Source organism: Fringilla coelebs (assembly GCF_963513975.1).
Source record: "Fringilla coelebs genome assembly, chromosome: 10".
In the NCBI taxonomy this organism is placed as follows: domain Eukaryota; kingdom Metazoa; phylum Chordata; class Aves; order Passeriformes; family Fringillidae; genus Fringilla; species Fringilla coelebs.
In genome coordinates, this window is record NC_140036.1 from 18820363 (window position 1) to 18840566 (window position 20204).

Consider the following 20204-nt stretch of genomic DNA (forward strand, 5'->3'; position numbering starts at 1 on the left):
AAACAACAGACAGCACTTTAGTCACAATTGTTTGTTTTGAAAGTGACCTGATCTCCTGGAATTTCACTGGCACTGGTACCAGAGGAATCTCTTATTCTAATTCAGCACAGGCATCATCATAGCAATATAGCAAATAATAGCAAGTAATTCTGTTGCTATGTGTATGTTATGACTAGGGATCGTGATAGTGAAGGCAACATAAAAGGAACTCAAATTATGGGAGAGAAAATACCTCAGTATTAATTCTCTGCTGAAGACTACCAAACAAATTTAAAATTGCCAGTTGCTAAACCCAGTGATTTCACAAAGTTCCTTGACACAAACTAAGCAGTGATGAAAGAAACCCTGCAGCTATTCCCTAAGATTTTGAAGTCATATATCATTGTGCAGTCAAAGGACTCATCCCTTTGGTAAAGCAATTCCAAATTATTAAGAAGTCAATCAAATAAGTGCTAAAAAATAGTTTCTACATTTTCACAATGGTCTTATTAAAAGATGACAATTGCAAAGAAAGAAAAGACTGCAAAACGTCTCATCCAAGCCTTCTATCACAAAGAGATTTATTATATAACTCATTCATAAAAGGAGCAGAACCTTAAACAACCTCTAAATATTGTTCCTGTCCCAGACCTCCTTCTTCCAACTCTGCCCTACATTCCCAGCTGGATTTACTATTTACAGTTAAATCATCATCATTATTGTTCCAATATTACAGTGTTGTTATCTTGTTGTTATCTCAAACTGTGCATTCCCTATTATACCCCAAATAAAACTCTTTGACTTAAGAGAGGAAAAAACCTTATTTATCCTCCTCCTCCTCTCAGCCTGCAGGAATCACACAAGCTTATAGAGAATGAGTTAGATTTGAAAGAATTGCTTATTAATTTCCAGTCATAATTTGTGTTCAGATGTGCTAAGTCAAGTAACTTTGCACAAGTTCTTGAGAGCAAAATGGGTCTTGCAGAGCTTCCACCAGAGATGCTTTGGAAGCTGTCCCACTTGGCACCAGGAATGAATCTATAGGCTTCAGACTGAGACAGCCTCTCAAGGGAGCACACGTGATGCAACGCTTACTGAGAGTCAATAAACGGAAAACCTTGCAGTGCCATTTCCATGCAAATGCTTCTCAAACTGGAACTCAATTTAAACACCCTATTGACATTTAAATGGGTATAAGACACAACCCAGAGAGGGTAAATGTGAATATTTATGCTGTTTGCCTTTTATAACCTTTTGTCCCTTTCTTTGCCATTTTTCCTGAATGCAGTAAAGTCTTCCCATATTAACTCTGAAATCTGTTATTCCATCAACTTAAGAATGAAAAGATGGGGAAAGGGATGAAAGAGGAGTAGAACACTGTGAACTCAGCCAATATGGATTTAGCTGCTTTACTATAAATTACTTCTTGGGCAAGTCTTCCTATAGCTGCTTCCTTGTCTGTAACCAACTCTATCTGTATTTCATCATAATCTTGTAAGAATGAACTACTGAAGGTCACGAGTGAAAGGAGTTTGGATAATCACTAACAGAGAGCTTGATAAGAGGTTCCAAATAATCCAAATACAATATCAAAATAGTAGCTCAGGTTCTGAAACCCAGTCTGAACCCTGACAATGCTGCTTCCAGTTCAGGACTGAGAGCTTGTTCAGTTTTCCTCACCATGGCCAACCGGGCACTGCCTAAAGGAATTTTGCCCCCATTTATCTTAGATATATACTTGACTTTATTGGGCTTGTAATAAAAAAATTACCACGAGATTTGATGAAACAGAATTTTCTATTTAAATGTCAATCTTGTATTCGTCCATAAAACTGCCTCACCATATGTTTCCTCGTTTTTTTTAATTATATATAAAATGCAAGACAAAACATCACTAGAAAAAAGTGGAAAAGAATAGATGAGAAGAAAGACATACGCGGAAAGCATGAAAAAAAAAAGCCTGAGAAGGGATAAATTTGAAGTCATAAACAGATCCTATGTAAATCAAGAGCTCACAGTTGTATTGTGGAGCCTGGAACTCCCATGGTACCATTGCAGAGCTCTGTGAGCTCATTTTGAGAGGTAAAAAACCTTAGCGCTGCACGATATAAAAAAATAAAGCCAAGTTCTTCCCTTCATTTTTATTTTTAAGTTGCACAAAACAGGAAGATTTGTGGAGCATAAAGCCATTTGGAATAGGCTGCTTAGCTGGTACTCTCATACATCAGCTGCTGGGGGATCTGGAGGGCAGCCAAGCCTCCCAGATTCAACACGTTCAGCAGCTCTCCCTGTTCTTTCTCCCTGCACAGGAGGACAACAGCTCCTCAAACTCCAAGTTCTCACTAATGCATCTGTCATAAAGTTTGCTTTACAAAGGCCCTCTCAACCTATTAAAGATATTTAAAGTGCAGACCAGTACTTCAAGATGTCCTGAACAGGTGGGTTTTGTTTTTAGTTTGTTTTCAAACACTTCAATTCAACAGCCCAGTGGGAAAGGTCAGGACATCTGGCCATATTTTTTGGCATCACATTTACAAATGTTATTCTGTTTCTCCTCAGCCAAAAAGGGAGATGCCCATGAAAGCAGTAATCCTGCCATACCTGTACCAGCACTGCCTGAAGATAAATTTTTTATCTATCAAATTTCTTTATAAGGAAAGCTGTCTTAAAGCCTCTATTTTACAGAAGCTTGAACTTAAACATGCCCGTGCTGAGATGATTTCTGTGAACAGGGATTCATTGCAGTGTGTCAATTAAAGCTGAAACAGCTTGGTAGGATCTTTGAAAAATAAATTACACAGACACAGGTCTGTGTAATGAAGGAATACTTTCTTCATGTATGCATACTAAAAAAAAGAAAATCTGATCATTTCTTTCTGCTCACTTTCTCACAAGAACAGATGCTATAAATATTCCTGAAAAGTGAATTTAGGACTCAAGTACCTTAAATATTTGTCAAAAGCAAACTTATAACTATGAAATGGTTTTAGATAAAATCATTTTATTGCATAGATGACAACAAAAGATTTCTGAAATTAGTCATTATAGTTTAAATACTGTTGTCAAAATGTTAAACACTTCCAAGGCACTGTCTCTTGGCTTTTCATATGCAAGAACAAATTTGCAAATCACTGTAATGAAGAAAATAATTCCAGAATTATAGAGTATTGCACTAAATAGTAATGTTTCAAGTGTGAGCATGTGTTCATTCTGATCTGCCCATCAGGACCTGAAGGTGATCTGTTGTTCCCAAGTACTTAAAGCTTTATCCTAGATGAGCATGGTTACAAAGCTATATGCATCACTTCTTTTAAAAAATCAACTTTATGCTGCACTAGAAATTTACAATAATATGCTCTTACAGTAATTTAATTAAACACTCATTACTAAGTACCACATCTAAATAGTGTGACTTGTACAAAATTGAATTTGGAACTATTCAGAAACAGCAGCAGAATAAAAGTATTTCCTTACAAAATCCTGCTAAATCAGCATACTCCTATGGAAATGTCTATTACTACCCATTATCTGTTCCCAAAGGAAAAGCTTGGAGAAATTGTTATTAAGTTATTAACCCAATGCTGTTATAAATATTTAGCATCAGGGGAATACTCTGAACTCTACTCCTTATCTTGGTTTGGAGATATTACCTAAAGAAACTGCTGCTTTTTTTTAATGTATCAAATATTGAAACATGGCATGTTTCTCAGTTTCTCTTAAGCAGTATGTTCCATTAAAACAAATAATACATTTTTTCCTACATCAATTCATATTTGTCATCATTTTCACATGGGTTGTCATGTTCCACATCACAATTGTTTCCATTTCTGTATTGCAAACCAATAGAGAATGATGAAATTTATTTACTAAATTGTTAAACTGTAGTTTACATGAGAAAGAAACTTATCTTGCAAATCTCCAGTACCAACAAACTGTTTGTTTTGAAGTTCTGACATGTCTAAAATTAGTTGCTACAGAATTACAGGGTTTGAGCAATAAACTGCTGTGCCAGGTAAATTTATATAGCACTTTGGCTTGCTAAGAAACAACATTTAATCTCAAAAGAGGCTAAGTAAATAGCACCTTAAAAATAATAATTCTTCAACAGTTATTGTGATAAATGTGCTGGAGATTTTAATTTCAGCTGCAGTTGACAACAGTAACAAGGTCATCCTGACCACAGAAAAACTGGTTTTATTTCTCTCCAGTTCCTCAGCCTAATGGCTTCATAGGCAAGAATTGACTACACAGCGGTCACTGCAGGGAAGAGAGACCAAAATTTTTAAGGTTACCTACCTTACATAGGACAACAATTTAATTTCTAGTCAACAGAATAAAAGGCTGCATTTTCCAGTGAATTGCTCCCCTGTCTACCTCTCCAGCAGAATCTGGAAATTTAAGCTATTCCACTGCATTGGATTTCTCTTTGGCATCCAAGAAATTGTTACCAACTTCTAGTTTCAAAATGTTTCACACAGCATAGGCTTAACAGCCAGAAATAACCTGAGTTACACACAGGAAAGTGTGTTTTTCTTTTAGGAAAATTAAAGATCTAACTTGAGGAAAAAAGGTAGCATCAAACCACTTGCTTTGCCCAGCAAATAAACTAAGTCTGCTCATTAAAAGTAGCACAGAGGTATCCTTTGGGTTGCTTTTCTCCATTGTAGCATGGCCACTTAAAACTGGTGAGACAGATTTTATATTTGGTGTCAGCCACTCCCAGGGCTTTGCAGTTACGTGTGTGGAGGATGAACAGCAGGCACTAATACGAGTATCATGACTCTTTTCAGGCAGTAGGTGAAACCTTGAAGAAAAAGTGGCTCTGTCTTCAAAAAAGTGACCTGACCTTTGCTTTGGTGGGTTTTTACTCTGCAAGAAATAAAAAGCACTGCATGCTTTCCAATGCATCCTTCCTAGCTGATAAACGATTTTGTTCTAGCACTCAGCACAAAAGGACTACATTTTATAAAGACCAATAGCATGCTATTAGTGCTAGCTAATGATAGCTCATGTGTCATACTGGAAACAAGCTTCATAGACCTGGAATATGTCATGTGAATCATGAACAAACACGTAATTGGCCCAGAACCTTTGATATGCTTACCAATTAAACGTAATTCTCATTGAATTTAATATATTTAATTTTACAATGACTTTGCAGTTCTTTGGATATCAAAGGCATCACAAGTCCAGCATGCTTATCATTTATGACACTTCTGCTCTGAGAATTTCTTGCAGCATGCAAAGAACTCTCTGTAGGGTATCTGTGATGTGTTGCACAAGCAAGCTAATCTAATATTGACCTGACCAGTAATAAAACCCGTTTAGAACCTGCAATAGTACGTAATGGTTTTACCTGCAATTGATGAAATGCTCCTGAAACCATCTGTAGTTTGGTATAAGCAATAGTGGGGGTTTACTTGACACAGAATACACTGCTAGTGAAGACAATTCTTGTGTATGATGTCGTAGCAAAGAACCCCTTCTGTTAATAGACTTTTAAGGATTTAAATATATTTAAGTCCAGTGTAAAATACCTCTTTTATGGAGCCAGATCCTGCAGTCTTTGCACAGCTAAAACTTCCATGGAAATCGATGGGAGCTTTTAAAGTATAATAAGGAGGACCTGCCCAGGGTCACTGGCATAAGGCAGCTCTGCTGTGATGCTTTATGTGTAAGCTCCAACCTTCTCTGTCACTTGCAAGAGGCAGAGATCAAAATAAGACCAAAGATCAAGATACAGAAACCCATGCGAACTCAAGTTGATAAAGACTCTCATTAAATAAAAAGAATGGCATTAAACACGCATGGCACGTAATATTGGTGCACTTTTTGTTTGGCTAATTTATATTAAATAATGTTAAAATATCTTAACCTTTTCCAGAATATTTACAACGTGCTAAGAGAAGTTGAAGAAAAGTGTAGCTTAAAAAAAAAAAAAATCCTTACAGTAAGTTCTACAACAATGATCATTTTAGGGAGAGCTGTAGCAATGCCTACGATGGCAGAATTTGGCTCCGTATGTTCTGTTAGCAAAAACCCAGACTGTTTATATGATGTAAATTGCTTTTTAAAATGTTACTAGAGCTATAAACTCTGTGGGTCCAGATTATACATTCAAATTTCAGGGAGAGTTTGCCTCACTGAACAACAAGGAACTGCGCTTTATTTAAAAACTCTGCTTGACGCTATTTTTAAGAAGAAAAAAAAAAAAACCCAGAAAAAAACCACAAAGAGGTATTTTGGGTATAAACTTGGATAACTAAAATTAAATCAAGGGGCTGATCCTCCACCCCCTACTGCTCTGGGAATCCTCCCCTGCGGAAGGTTGGCACGGGGGAATTCCAGCAGGCCTCGGCCCAGCAGGACAGTGCCGGATTCCTGTTGGCTTCATTGGGGCAACTCGAACGAGCCACCAGACCACGGCTAGACCCCAGCCGCCTCCTTAACCATTGGGTTGATGGACCATTTGTTATATTATTATTATTATTACTATTACTATTTTTAACCAGTGTGTGTGTGTTCTGCTTCCAACCGAGCTTCGCTTCCAGGCGCAGGCGCGGGCGGCGTCCCCGGGCTGGGCCGGGCGCGCGCGGGGGCGCGGTCGGAGCCCGCTGCTGACCTGGCGCCGTTGTTGGTTTCGCTGTTGTAGGGCAAAGGCGCTAGGGCGGCCGATAAGGCTGTGGCCATGGTGATGAAGGAGATTCCGAGGGAGGAGTCTGCAGAAGAAAAGCCCCTCCTCACTGTGGCATCCCAGGTGGGCAGAGCGCGGGGCTCTGAGGGGGCCGCGGGCGCCGCGTGTGTCCCCAGCCCCGCTGGGGGACCCGACCCGCGCCTGTGGCGTGCCGCTGCTTCGCTGAGGGGGGAAAAGAGCCGGGGGTGAATACTGGGGGTGTAGGTGGTTGGACGTGAAAATTTAAACCAAAATGTATTTTTTTCCCCCGGTTCAGTTATCAGAAAGTTGTTTAAAGCTAGTTTAAAATCACGGTTCTAATTCATGCCATCAACTGTCACGCCATAAATGCTCATTTGCAATTCATATATGAAATATTCTCATTCGGTGCATTTGCAAAGTAAGAAACGACCCGTTCACAGTAGTGTCATCTCCGATATCTCAGATCCCATCCCTAAGCTCTCACTGGGGTTCTGCTCCTGGTCTGCATCAGAATATGTGACTTGGCACATCTCATTGCTTTCATTTCTACATCTCCAGTCAAGGGAAGGATGTCAGTCTCCACACTAAACCTTACCCGTACCTTGGAGTAGCCACCAAGCATTTGGTGGTTCCATTAGTTTCTTAAAGTTTCTTTCTGAACACTGCTGTAAACCACAGCACTCTTGTTATCGGAGTGGATTCTTTAGTGGGTTTTATTCCCTCATGTTGCTCACATGAATTTGTTCCCCAGGCAAGTGCATTTAGTTTACTGCCAATATTTACTGCACATAAATGCTTCCAGCTCTTCAGGAATGGAAATTGCTGGAAGCTGGTTTTACGTGAAAGCCTTAAACGAAATCCACAGTCCTGTTTTATTCCTCTCATGATTTAGGATAACAGCTGCTGTACTTCAGAAAGTTCTGAGATGCACACACACCAGCACGTACTTCTCTAGCAGAGCATCGCAGATATGCTGCACTAATACACATTCTAGAAATACCATCTACTAATTTGGAAACCAGGTCTGGCACCTCCTCCTCAGCCCCTGTTGAACACCAGGTTTTGTTCATGGTGAGCTCCAATGTCTATGAAGAAATTGCACAGAGGAAAAAGATGCTCTGTTTAAAGCATCATTTCTAATTTTCCATTAAGTGATTAACAATTAGAAACACATATAAAATGCCGCCCCCTCTGAACCTTCACTGCACCCCAAAAAAAGATTGACATGCAAAAACTTCCATTGGCTTCAACAGGGCCAGGAGTTCAGCCTGGGTTCATTAGATGTTGAACACACCATTTGTAGTGGCTGTCTGTCAGTCTCCTCAGCAACAGTCTATGATAAATTTATGAGTAAAATGCTTGTGTCTGTTAGTCAGTGTAATTTCTTCCACTAAACACAAATACCTACTTCCCTGCTATGCACCAAAGGGGTGCAGAAGCCAAAAGGAAGCAGAATCAAGTGAAAAAGTGAGTATTTTCCATAGCCATCTCTGCATCGTGTGTGTGTGATGTGCAGCTGTGCGACCACGTTGCATCCATCGTCTGTCCCTGACCGTGGCTGAAGTGTTGGTTTGAGATGCTGTCGCTGCAGTGTGTCCGTGTGAGCCCCATCCCCACCATCCCCGCAGGAACACGCTCTGCTCTGCCATCCCCATCCCAGGGGCTGCCTCTGCTCCCTACATGGTGAAACAGATGGATGTGGTTGCTGCTCACGGGGTGGAACAAGTTCCAGGCTGACTGCAAACTTCCCAAGCCAGATGGGTCAGGAGAATAAAGCCTGGTCTTTCCAAAGGTCCCACCAAACCCAGGGTGGGCAGGTCCATGTCTTAGGGAGTCATTTAATGCATTAAGTGTCCATGCTGCTCCAACCTTACAGCTACCTGAGCAAAAAACCTGCAACTGAAATGCAGAGATCAAGCCCAGACAGAGCACAGTCTTTTCCAAGAGAAAAAACAAGTGAAATCTCCCACTTCCAAAATCCTTGATGAATGGAGGATTAATGATGTCTGACTGTAGAGACAGACTCCACAGGAAGCATAATTGGAATCTGATACACAAAAAAGAGTCTCTAAATCTGCCTTTTGATAATGTACATACGTCCCTGAATTTGCAATTTAAAATATGTGCCTTTGCTCTGCTCCTCTGGAAAGTGGTAAAAACACATCCAGCACAGAACAAGACAGATAAATAGTCCCATTTTATTGTAATGCTCCTAGCAAAAGCCCAGCCTTTAAAATATGGCACCTATTTTTTGAGTTAAGTACTGTGAATTAAATTTAAGTTATGTTTCCAATTCACAGATTATTTTATACCATCAGATATGGTTTTATATCATCAAAGCTGAAGGCAAATCTTCAAATAACATGAACCAAAAATGTACTGCAGACTCCTGTGGGGCTGTGGCAGTATATGGCAGCTGGGAATCTCAATCACCATTCCAGCAGTAATGAGTGTACTACAGTAGGCAGAGGAGCATTCCTGGTAATTGAATGGACCTTTCAGGATCTATTTTTTGTAATCCTGTCTTCCAGTCTCAATTACCTTCTATAAAAGTCACTTTCTTCATACTTACTGGTGTGAAAAAGGATTCAGCATTTGCCAAATTTAATACTTTAAGCATCAAGAGAGTGATCTTTCAGTTCTAATAGGATTTTGTAGAATATAACTCTATCCATGTTGCTGTCTCCCTTTCTCTTTTAAAAGATAATTCATAAGAGACTGGGACAAATGAAAAAAAGGTAATTTTTTCATATGAATTGAACCTAGAAAACATGTAAGAAAGCTTGCTGAAGGTTCAATGATTACCTGGATATTAAGCTATGAACCAATTACTTCTACCAGAAGCAAAGAAATAAATGAGAAAAATCGTGCATAAATTTGGTTTTAATTGCAAAATAAAATTTTTGTTTAACCTCTTCACAGCTTCTTTGCATTTGTCAGGAGAAAAAAATCTTACTTCAGAATTACTTCCTAATGAGAAATTTAAACCTAAATATGCCCTGAAGTCAAAGTTTAATTGTGCAGTCAGCTATGAAATTCCCAATTTACTACAGGTCAGTGAACTTCAAAGGATCTGATTCAATCACATACTTCGACCCAGACTTATACTTTAAAATATGATTAACTGCTTTATTGAGCAGTAAAAAAGTTCATGCTTAAATGCTTTGCCAGCAGAAACAAAAGAAATCTCACAGTGTCACTGGAGTTATTTGTCCCAGATCCATCACACCTAATTTAGGTTCCTTACTAGAGTACACAGGTTGGAAAGATACTCATGGTAGGATCCCTATAAAGCCAACAGAAAGAAAGAAGAACTGCAGCAGGGGAATTCATGTCCATGAAAGTCCTGTGGCCAATATACTCCGGAATTATACAGAACAGAAATGGGAGTCCATGAAAACTTCACCAATAGGAGAAAGAAAAGCAAAGTTTATCTTGAAAGCCATTCCCCACTTCTGCTTTTAACTGAAAAATATTGGAGTTGCCTACTTAGAACTTATGGGACCCATACAGTCATTGCTCAGAGCACAGTTTTGATCTTATAATTTTTAAAAGTTAGCCCACAAAACATTAAGGGTTTAGAATTTGAATTGGAAAGAAGAAATTTAAAAAGCTGGAATTACATTTTAAGAAGCATGCTGAAATTCATCCTCCCCTGTAAAAAAATGCAGGCTACAGCACATGTCAGAAAAAGATGTTTCATGGCTACTCACCAATTAACTCCACCAGATGCTTAAGGCTTTTTTAGGGTCTATAAGGTATTAGGTAGTATTCAAAGTAGGAACTATAATTTTTTTTAAGGGAACTTCATTTGCATGCCAGTACTCAGTTAATCTAAGCACATTTATATTTGCTTAAGGGCTTGTGAATAAAATAGTCCAACATTTCCACTGCCTAAATTCCACTGTTTTGGTGTTTTGGTTTTCATTTGCTTTTTTGTATGTTTGTATGTATGTATATATGTATGTATGTGTTTATTTACTTATTTTGGTGGTGGTGGTATCTTTCTGCTTAGGTTTAGTTTTCTTTTCTTGCTTGCTTTGTTAGGCTTTCCTTACATTTGTTTTGTTCTGGGGCTTTTCCGTGGGTTTTGGTGGGTTGTTTGGGGTTTTTTTAAGTCTCTAACAAGAGATTTTTAAATGCTTCCATTCAATTTTATAAAGGAAACAGATTAAAGATAGCTAATATTCAGCTCCCAATGTTGTTAGTAGATTTTGTGATGTGTGTATCAAAGGCTCACTACATGGATTTGATTGCATAATCACAGTTTTCCATATAAACTTAACAGTCCCATTTGAATCAATCATGTTCATTCTAAGCTTCTTAGCATTAGGCTTGCACTGACTTCCAGCCCACTCCATAAATGTGTTCTCAATAAGATTAAAACAGAATGGTGGGAGGTTCCTGTGGATGCAATTAGCTTCCCTTCTCTTTTACACCAACCTAAACCAGATTTCACTCTGTTTTAACCAAGTGAAATATTTTCAGGTAAAAAGGCAAAAATCATGTCAGTTTTAATTATTGCCATTATCAAAGTCTGGAGTGCAAGAATTCATTGTACATTCCAATCTGCCTTCTGAGAACAGTGGCAATTTCCTCACTGATCTTAGGGTAACTAGTCTTGAGATCCTATTTTTTGGATTATTTTTAAAGGATTAGTGATAAATTTATTAGCAGTATGTTCTATACATCTCAAATCTGATTTATTATAAAAGCTTTGAGTACTCTATCAGAGGACACATCCTCAATCCTTCTGATAACCCTTTTTTATCTATTATTAGCACAGGATAAATACATGAAGAGCAAGAGAAGAAATACAAAAATGAATAAATGCATGCTTAGCAGTACAAATATTAATTGATTCTTTACCTCTAAGTTAAATATTGCTCAGCATTTACTGCTTTTAGGGACATATGCATAATTTCAGCAGAAATATTCTCATGAGTACAATAAAACTGCCTTGACAATATCCTTAAGAGTCATAAATTGGCTGCTTTCCTGAAGTTATGTAGATCTCTCTGTCACATAAATTAAATACATTTTTCACAAAATTACAATTTTAGTGTGAAACTACCATGGGAACTAATGGTGTATTTTTTTAATAAAGTGAAAAAATTAACCATACCATTTCATAACTGAAAAATTCCTTACTATTCCTTAAGGACAGAAAGATTGGACAAAATTTTTTTGCGACTAATATAATACATAAGTTTAGGTCTGGTTTTGATATTAATTAATAGGAGTTACTTTTCAGAAATTCCAAGTGTGAATATACTGCCCTGTTAAAGAGTTGCAAACCATGTGCTACAGTTGTAGATTCACTGAACTTGCTTTTTTTTCAGTGAAACTGCTCTTCTGAATTGCAATTCACTAACAGCTTCCGACTTTCAAGCTCTCCAATCTGCTGAAAACACCCCAAAGCAACCAGACATGCCATGACAGGGAAAGGCCATTTAACAAGAGCTGATGATTTGGTTCCTATGATCAGACACAATAACACATCCTAAACCACAGCCTAACTCTAGATATGCTGCAGAACTTTGTTTGAGAAGAAAAATCCACTGAGAGGATAAGAAAAAAAAAAAATCCGTGTGGTTTTGAAGCAATTACAGCCCATGTGCAAAAATACAGCAGGGATCTCAAATTATCTATGGTGATGACAAAGTGTTGTTTTGGATCACTGCTGTAGATCTTCAGCCTAGATAATGATATAGGGCAGGGGAGAGGCTAAAACAGAAATCACCAGGTAACACCACAAAGAAAACTCATGGCCAAATGAGAAATAACATCTTCTAACACCCAAGAGGGAGAGGCACTCCATTTTTGATAACAGCTTCCTTTAACTTAAAGAAGTGCATGGAGCATGCAGGCAAATTTACAATAAATCCCATTTCTGTGTGGGTAAAGGCCAAACTGTCAGTCACAGTTAAAATATGACAAGAGTGACTTTCCTCCTCCTCCTCCCCCATGGCTCTGATCCAGCAGGACAGTTAAGCACGTGCTTAACCTTGAGTTTTGCAGGGCATGTTTAAGTGCTCAGCTGGAGCCAGGCCAAAATGCAGGAGCCAGACACAACTGCCATGTTAAGCCTCCTTTCAGCAGACCAGGTTGAGCAGAGGGAAGGAGATATTGAGCTGTGAGATGTTTAATTTTACAACAATACACCATAACTTGCACAGGTCAGCACATAGAGACACAGGCAGGGTGTTGGTGTGACACAGAGAGTTGTCACCCAGAAAATCAACTGCTCTTTATGGAGATGCAACATAAACCAAGGTTTTAAACAACACAGCTGGCACATGAATTCAAATGTCCAAAGAAAAACAAAACTCATGCAATTAAATTTTATCAGGAGACTAATCAGTTTTTCAGGAGTTCCCTCTCCAAACACTCTCTGCAACCAGGAAAGGAGTTCTTCCAGTTCTTATCCTGCCAAGATAACGATCCCCAGACATGACTGTCAGGCCAATGCTTCCAGTTATGCTCTAGAAAACAATAACCTACATTCTTAGTTTGGGTTCCTATTTATCAGTGTTCAGAAAGAGACAGGGAGTATAGCAATCAATTGATTTCTTTCCTCCTACCCCAGTGAGTGCCACCAAAGTGCCAGGTGTGTGCAGGGAACCTGTCTGTCAGGAAACCATTGCTGTGCATCATAAAAATAATTAGCAATTGAAATTAACTGGTGTCTCTGCCTAAGCATAACACTTACAAGCTGCTGGAATCAATCCAGGGTCACCCAAAGAGCAGACAAGTTTCTCAGAGCAAAATTCAAATATAGCATTTTTCCAGTAGAAAATCTGAGTTCAGTGTTTCCTGCCTTGTCCCATGTTCATTTTCACTCTGAGCCTTCTGGAGCAGCTCATGTTCCTGAGGCAGCCCTGCCACCCTCTCACACACTGAGGGGGCAGTACAGGAAAAAAGTCTCAGTGCCCAGGAGCAGCTTTGGTGCTGAACTGCACAGGGGATTGCCCAGTAGTAGTTTGGGGTTTCCTAAATTAGTGCCATGAGTAATTCAATCAGGCTCAGGCAACAAAATGGATCCAATCCAAAATTCAATCCAACTCACTTCAGTAGCAAATTACATCTAAATTTTAGATGCTTTTTGAGCCAGTCCTTCTAAAATAAATCCCATATATAGCAGGGGGAAAGCTAGGTGCCTTTGAGAGCCTCCTGAGGGACAGCCTAAATTGGGCAGGCACAAACTCCCTCTGGAGTAGCTTTTCTAGGCATTTATCTCTCCCTATTGAACATGGAGGGAATTTAGGCACTTAATTTAAGAGAACTAGTTCACTCTGTGCTCAAAACATAGGTGCTAATTAGCTGCCCAAGCCTGACTGGAAACCCTCCCAATTTAGAGTCTAAATAATTTATCTTAAAGACTAGCATTATGTTATGCCCTAGTAAAATTTTAAAAAAGAAACAAATCAGCATGCTTTGTGCACTGCAAACAGATCAAGATCAGGAAGGCAATAAGAGAGAATATGAAAAGGGAGGGAGGGACCACACCTTAGTTACTGCTAAATGCTCCTTGCTTTGCATATCTTGAAGCAGTGGGGCTGATATCAGACACTTTTGACTCTCTCAGTACCTCTCCCAATGCACCCAAAAGCCCCACTTTCATGCTTTTTGGAATGAAAAATTACAGTGGCAGTACTGGGGTAGAAAAACCACCTTTTTCTGCTGCGCTGTTCCCAGAAGACTCATTTGAATTTAGGAGTAACTTGTACTATGTATGAGTGTCTTCAGATGTGTTGGTAGTAGGAAATATCAGCCTCCACAGATTTCACATATCCTTCAATTAAAGGAGTGTGTGGGCTTCTTCTTTAATTAAAGTGAATCTTACAGAGAGAATTTAAGTTCCTAGAGACATTATGAGAATTTATGGCCCCCACTGGCTAAATTAGTACTGAGATACCCCCATTTCCCAGGCTGAGTCTGCACCACTTGGTGTGTGTGCAGATATTGGGCTCATAAATCCAGTGTGGGATCAGCTCCTGCCCCCAGTGCTGCTTCCCCAACACCCAGGGATGCTGGGTCACTTCCCTAATTTCACTTTCTCCCCTCATCTGCAGCACAGAGATAATACTCCTCAGCTCTGTGCCAGGCTTGATTCATGAATGTTTTAAGGCATTCTGTGATTTTCAGCCTGAAAGGTGCTTGAGAACCATAAATTATTGGTTTAATATAGATCATAGTTTTCATCTCATAAATCTTTTATGTACAACTCCAAATTCATGCCTGATATAACTCTTAATAACTTGTGCAGTATTAAGCAAGGGATAAATTTGGTACAGTATATGAGGCAGCAAAATGAAATTCCAAGTGTGAGAGCAAGGGCTTAACAAGTGGCATTTCTTACAGAGTAATGTCAGAAACCTACCCCACTGCCCACTTCTCTACAGAAAAAATGGCACTCTAACTTCTTAAGTCTTAATTCATCATTAGATGTCTGCTTCATGTCAAAATAGTAATTTTCTAATATTTTCTATTGCTATACATAGGTAGTTTGGGTTTATTGAGAACTAGTAGATGTGGTCATGGTTTTACAATCTGTTTTGACAAAAATATTTGAGTTGAAAGCAGATTATTTTTCACAGGAACAAACCTTTCAATAAGACATTCCTACAGCTTCTGGTCCTTAGCCATGGGAGCATAGGACCCAGGACTAGGAGGGGTCCACTGGGTCACAGTCACATCATAAACAGCAAAGTAGAAGGCTTGGCAAAAGCCATTTTAAATAGGTGGGCATTTTGTCCCCCTACAGTAAGAAAAAAATACTGTTCATACAGTTCACTGCTGGGATAGTTCAGCTCTTTTAATTCCCAGACCAGAAATTCTCCTGCCCAGTTTAGAACTCTGTTATTGGGCCAGCATTTCTCTATAGCTGAAATAACTTTGCTCCTCCGGTGTCATCTGACCACTCCCCCTTTATGTGTGCATGAAGAATAACTGCAGCCCTACTCAATCTTCATTTTGTTAGCCTAAGTAAGTCAAATTCTTATAGTGTTCCTTTAAAATGTAATAAATCTAATGAACACAATAAAGAAAATACTAAGGACATGATAGCCATCTTTGAAAAGCAAAAAAAAAAATTGTCAGACCTCATACTTCAGTTAGACCTTGGTAAAATTCAGCTATTTATTAAGTCTTATCTCCTTCCCCTCCATGACTCTGATTCTTAACATTATTTCTGGTCTTCCCAGAGTTTACCCTCTGACCTCTGCAGCAGGTTTGGGCAATAAACTGCCTTTCCAGCTGTCTTCAGATTGTCTATTCTTCACTGTCTGCAATGAGTGAGCTTGGGGACTTTGGTTCTTACAATCTTTATTCATTTCATCCTTCCCCCATTCTTTCCTATAGAAGAAAATTTCCATGGAATGTAATGGAAAACTTGATAAGCATCTGACTCTTGTGTGATAATGTACCTTTTGATAGTCTTACAGACACAGAAATGGAGTATTTCCCATTAAGTTTTTATATTTTCCATGATTCCTACAGAACCTCTTCTTTCTTTCCTTCTGTCCCTCTCCAAATGGTCTAGGACTTTTCTTTATGCTGTGTAAATGCAAAAAGAAAAATATATATACAAGCATCTTTTGCTGATATTGGGATAAAATTTTAAAATACTAAAAGTAGTTTTAAGGCATCCACATGTTTTTCAAAATATTCATGAGTAAAAATTTTCACCAAATCATAGAAAGAAAATGTAGGTCTGCTAAGTCCTAAATATAATCATTAGGTAAATTTGTAGACCAGGGGATAATGGAAATCAAAGGTGTGCATTTGATAAAAATGCAATTTCCAAAGAAGTGTTGAGATTTACCAAGTTAAGCAGGAATTCTGTGCATTGAATGGGACAGCAACCCAGAGTTAAACCCCCCCATGATTCATTCCCTGTGAGGTGCATCTGCAGTCTGAGTTTGGCACATCTGGAGTTTGGGACAGCATCACTGCCACATTTGCATGTTGTGCTGCACTCAGCTGGGCAGGCAGTCACTCCTCTGTCTTCCATGGAAACTTCCATGGTGTTTCAGTGCAGAACTCTGAGGTCCTGGGCAGATGCATTTTGCAAGACTTGCACCCCAGCAAGTCAGTGTTTAATATCAGTTTAAATGTTTGATCCATTGAAATAGTGGGCTTGTTATTGCCATAGCTCCAATATTTTGCTGCAGCTTTGCAATACAGAAATCAAGTACTCAACAGCAGTGAATCTAATCTGGTTTGTTGTAATAACTTTAGAGATAATCCTGCTGCTGGAGTAGCTCAGAGCCAGTATTTAACAAACATGAGAGTGAGTAAATACCCTTTCTGGCCAGTTTTAGTCCATGTTAGCATCCTAAATTAAAAAATTCTAACATATCTGAGAGAAAACTTTGAAAATTCAACAAGGGAAAAAGAGTTCAAGCAGAAGATTGAGAGGATAAAATAAAACTGAAAGGCCTCTAGACAAAAGCAACAGCGGGAAAGCATTTTTTCAGATAAAGAAATTAAGATACTAAGATAATGTAAGTGCTGGGCACACCATCAGACATCTCTCCAGCTCAGCTTAGGTCTTAATCCTCTAATCAGAGATAGATGGCAAAGAGGAGACTTTTATTTCTGAGATTGGTACAGATTTATCTTTTTAATTCTGATACATTAAGTAGCCTGTAATACAGACATTTCTCTCAGGTGGCAGAACACCAGTGCATTCATCCAATTAAAAATGGAAAACTGCTCATAAAAAAAAGCACTCTGTGAGTCCTCCCACAGTCAGAACTCATGCAGGAAGTTCATACACTCACCAGGCTCCATCCACTGTCATCCACACATCATTTTATGGCAGAGAAGTGTTTCCTGTCTCAGCAGGTTATTGTTTAGTGGCCTAATGCTTATTTGCAAGATGAAATGCTATTGTGGAGGTTCTGTGGGGAAGCATGTTACTTGTGGGGGAAAAAAGGCCATTTCAAAAAAGAAAAAAAGCCCTGCTTATCATCCTGCTGACAAAGAAGGGCAACTTCACCATGGATTTGAAGGGAGCTGCATCAGGCCCTGTATCTTTAGCCCTGTAAGCAATAGTATGCAATAACTGCTAAGGAAAAATCATCTTGCTGCTTTATTTTTTTGTGTGATTTGTTAAAGTGCAATATAATTTTGCCCCAAAAGAGTAACTAAACCTTATTTTATTTTAATCCCAGTGCTATTTGTGCATCGTCTAATTGCAATATCTTACTCTCACAATTAAAAATAAAGCACATGATATTGTGAGAATATGTTTTATTTCTGTAAATTCTGCATCCCAAGAACACTCTGTGACCTGGGGTTCTTTGTTGCTAGCTGGTGAATGAGCAACAGGAGAGCAGACCCCTCCTGAGCCCCTCCATTGATGACTTTCTCTGTGAAACTAAGCCAGAAGCTGTTGCCAGGCCTGTAACATCAAATACTGCAGGTAAACAACATTTTTTATTATCCCTCGCTAGAAAAAATAATTTTAATTATGGCAAATTTTTGTCAAGTGATTTCTCTGTTTGTTACTGTATGCACAAAATCACAAGCTGGTATTAAATTACAATTGCCTGACCTGTTAGAAGAAAAACTTTGTTCATTACATTTTAGGGGAAATCTGATGTGATTCAAATCACATCAATTCTAGCAGATCTTTGAGGCTGAAATTAATGCAATTTGTTTAAGTCTCACAGGATGTACATATGAGTCTGAATCAATTCTCTGTATTTGGTTTTGCAAAATTTTAACCTATGGGAAAACCCACATTTAGTCTGGTTTTAATCAAACTCATTCCTTACTCTAGGAAGATTTTTTTAAAATGAAATCTTGGATGAGCTGTTAGAGAGAAAAAGGGGGGAGGTATCAGAACACTTTAACCAGGCTGAGCTCAGACTTTATTAGTGAAAGGATCTAATACATTTCTTACCTCCTTTGTGCTGTAATGAGGTGGTAGAGAAGGTAATAACATCTAAGAGTGAATCCTGAAAACCTTCTGAATTATACTGAATTCTGAATTCTATTTGAAGTATATTGTAATTTAGAAGTATTTTTAGAAATCAACCCACTCCTACTTGGTATCTGTGCAGAGGTAATCAATGCTGTTGAGAGATCAACTGAGACAATAATATCAGCACAGCACTACTGGGCTCTCTTCCTGCCTCAGAAAAGGACTTGGCTTGTTAGAAGCCATTTAATTAAAATTTATACCCATGCAAATTATTAAATGAATAATTGACAGCTGAGTGATTATCTGCACATCTAATTAATGTGTCTGTAATAACAAATGCTAAAATACTGAATTACATAACAATTGTAAGTAACAATTTTTCAGTCCTAATAGAGCTGAAGATATTACAAGGATGAATAGAACTATTTCAGATTGTTTAAGAATGGTGTTTGTTTTAAAATTTACCTTTAAATTTTACACTTGCCTTAAATATCTATCAGATTGGGGTGGGGGTGTGAATTAGATTTATTTAATAATAAAATAAAAAAACATTCTATGAAGACTGATGAAATTCAGTGATTTCCAAGAACACAGATAAAGCACTGCAAGAGGTAATGCAAATTGATTTGTCAAAAACACCTGCCCTGTAATATGATAAAGAAGGAGTTTTTCTACCTTTTACATGCTAAAGAATTGTGACTGTTACTCTTTAGGCAAATTTTAGAAGAAGAGCTGAAACTGAACATTTCTTTCATACTGATACAGTCCTTAATAGAAATGGCATTAGACTTTATATTCAGTATTTATGGCCCAAAAGGACAAACACCCACAACAGCAGAAAACATTAAAAAGCATCTTCTTCCCTTTTTGACCCAGGTCCACCCCAGGGGCTATTCCCAAATGGATTGTGGCACAACAGCACTGCCCTAAGCAGCTGTTACCAGGGCTTAAAAAATCTAAGATTGAACCAAATCTTATCTAAAAGCTCAATTGAAAAGGGAACCCTCACAAAAGAGGAAAACCTGTGAAGGCCCCAGCCATAAGACCTCAGATGTCTTTAAGATTTTCAGAGGAAAAGCCTTTTTTACAAATCCACTAAACTGCATTCAGTTAAGCACTTGAAATCCCCAGGCAGATTTTAATATACTGGTCATCATCTTTAGCCAGGAAATACACACTCACTCTGGCCAAATGCAAACATATCATTAGGGTTTATCCCCAGTTAAAACAAATCTTTAAAAGTGAGCTATTTGAATTCAAACACTGAATTTTAACATTTTGTCTCTAAGTATTATCAACAGGTCTGGATCTCTTGGATCTCAGTGAACCTGTCTTACAAACCCAAAACAAAGCAAAGAAATCAGAGAATCCTTCAAGAACTGAAGGCATAAAAGCTTCAACCCACAGAAAGAAGACAGAGAATCCTGACCTGATCAGTGTGGATTCTGAGCAGAAAGTCCAGGCTGCCAGAGTTGCAGACAAGTCTTCTCTAGATTTAGGTAAGAGTGTAGCTGTTTTATCAGTGCTCCCTTGCCCTGCTTAGCACAAGTTTCTCCTGGCTACTTTCACAAAATAATGAGCAATACCAGAATTTTTGCTGCACCCCATTTCAGCAGTGTAGCCTTTGCTCCCCAT

The 20204-nt window shown here is 38.5% G+C and overlaps 1 protein-coding gene across 3 annotated transcripts in view; it reads left to right on the forward strand.

The window, feature by feature from the left end:
• The window catches only part of PEX5L (peroxisomal biogenesis factor 5 like), a gene marked incomplete at both ends in the record, with an annotated part of 95952 nt that overhangs the window by 56683 nt on the left and 19065 nt on the right, over window positions 1-20204 (forward strand). Inside the window, 4 exons of one of the 3 annotated variants that reach the window (XM_084212109.1) lie at window positions 6653-6736; window positions 8063-8101; window positions 17954-18065; window positions 19859-20068. In XM_084212109.1, coding sequence (XP_084068235.1) covers window positions 6668-6736; window positions 8063-8101; window positions 17954-18065; window positions 19859-20068 — 430 coding nt within the window. Of the gene's footprint in view, window positions 1-6631; window positions 6737-8062; window positions 8102-17953; window positions 18066-19858; window positions 20069-20204 lie in introns of those variants that run through there. The other 2 variants (XM_084212107.1, XM_084212108.1) reach the window with 2 other exon arrangements.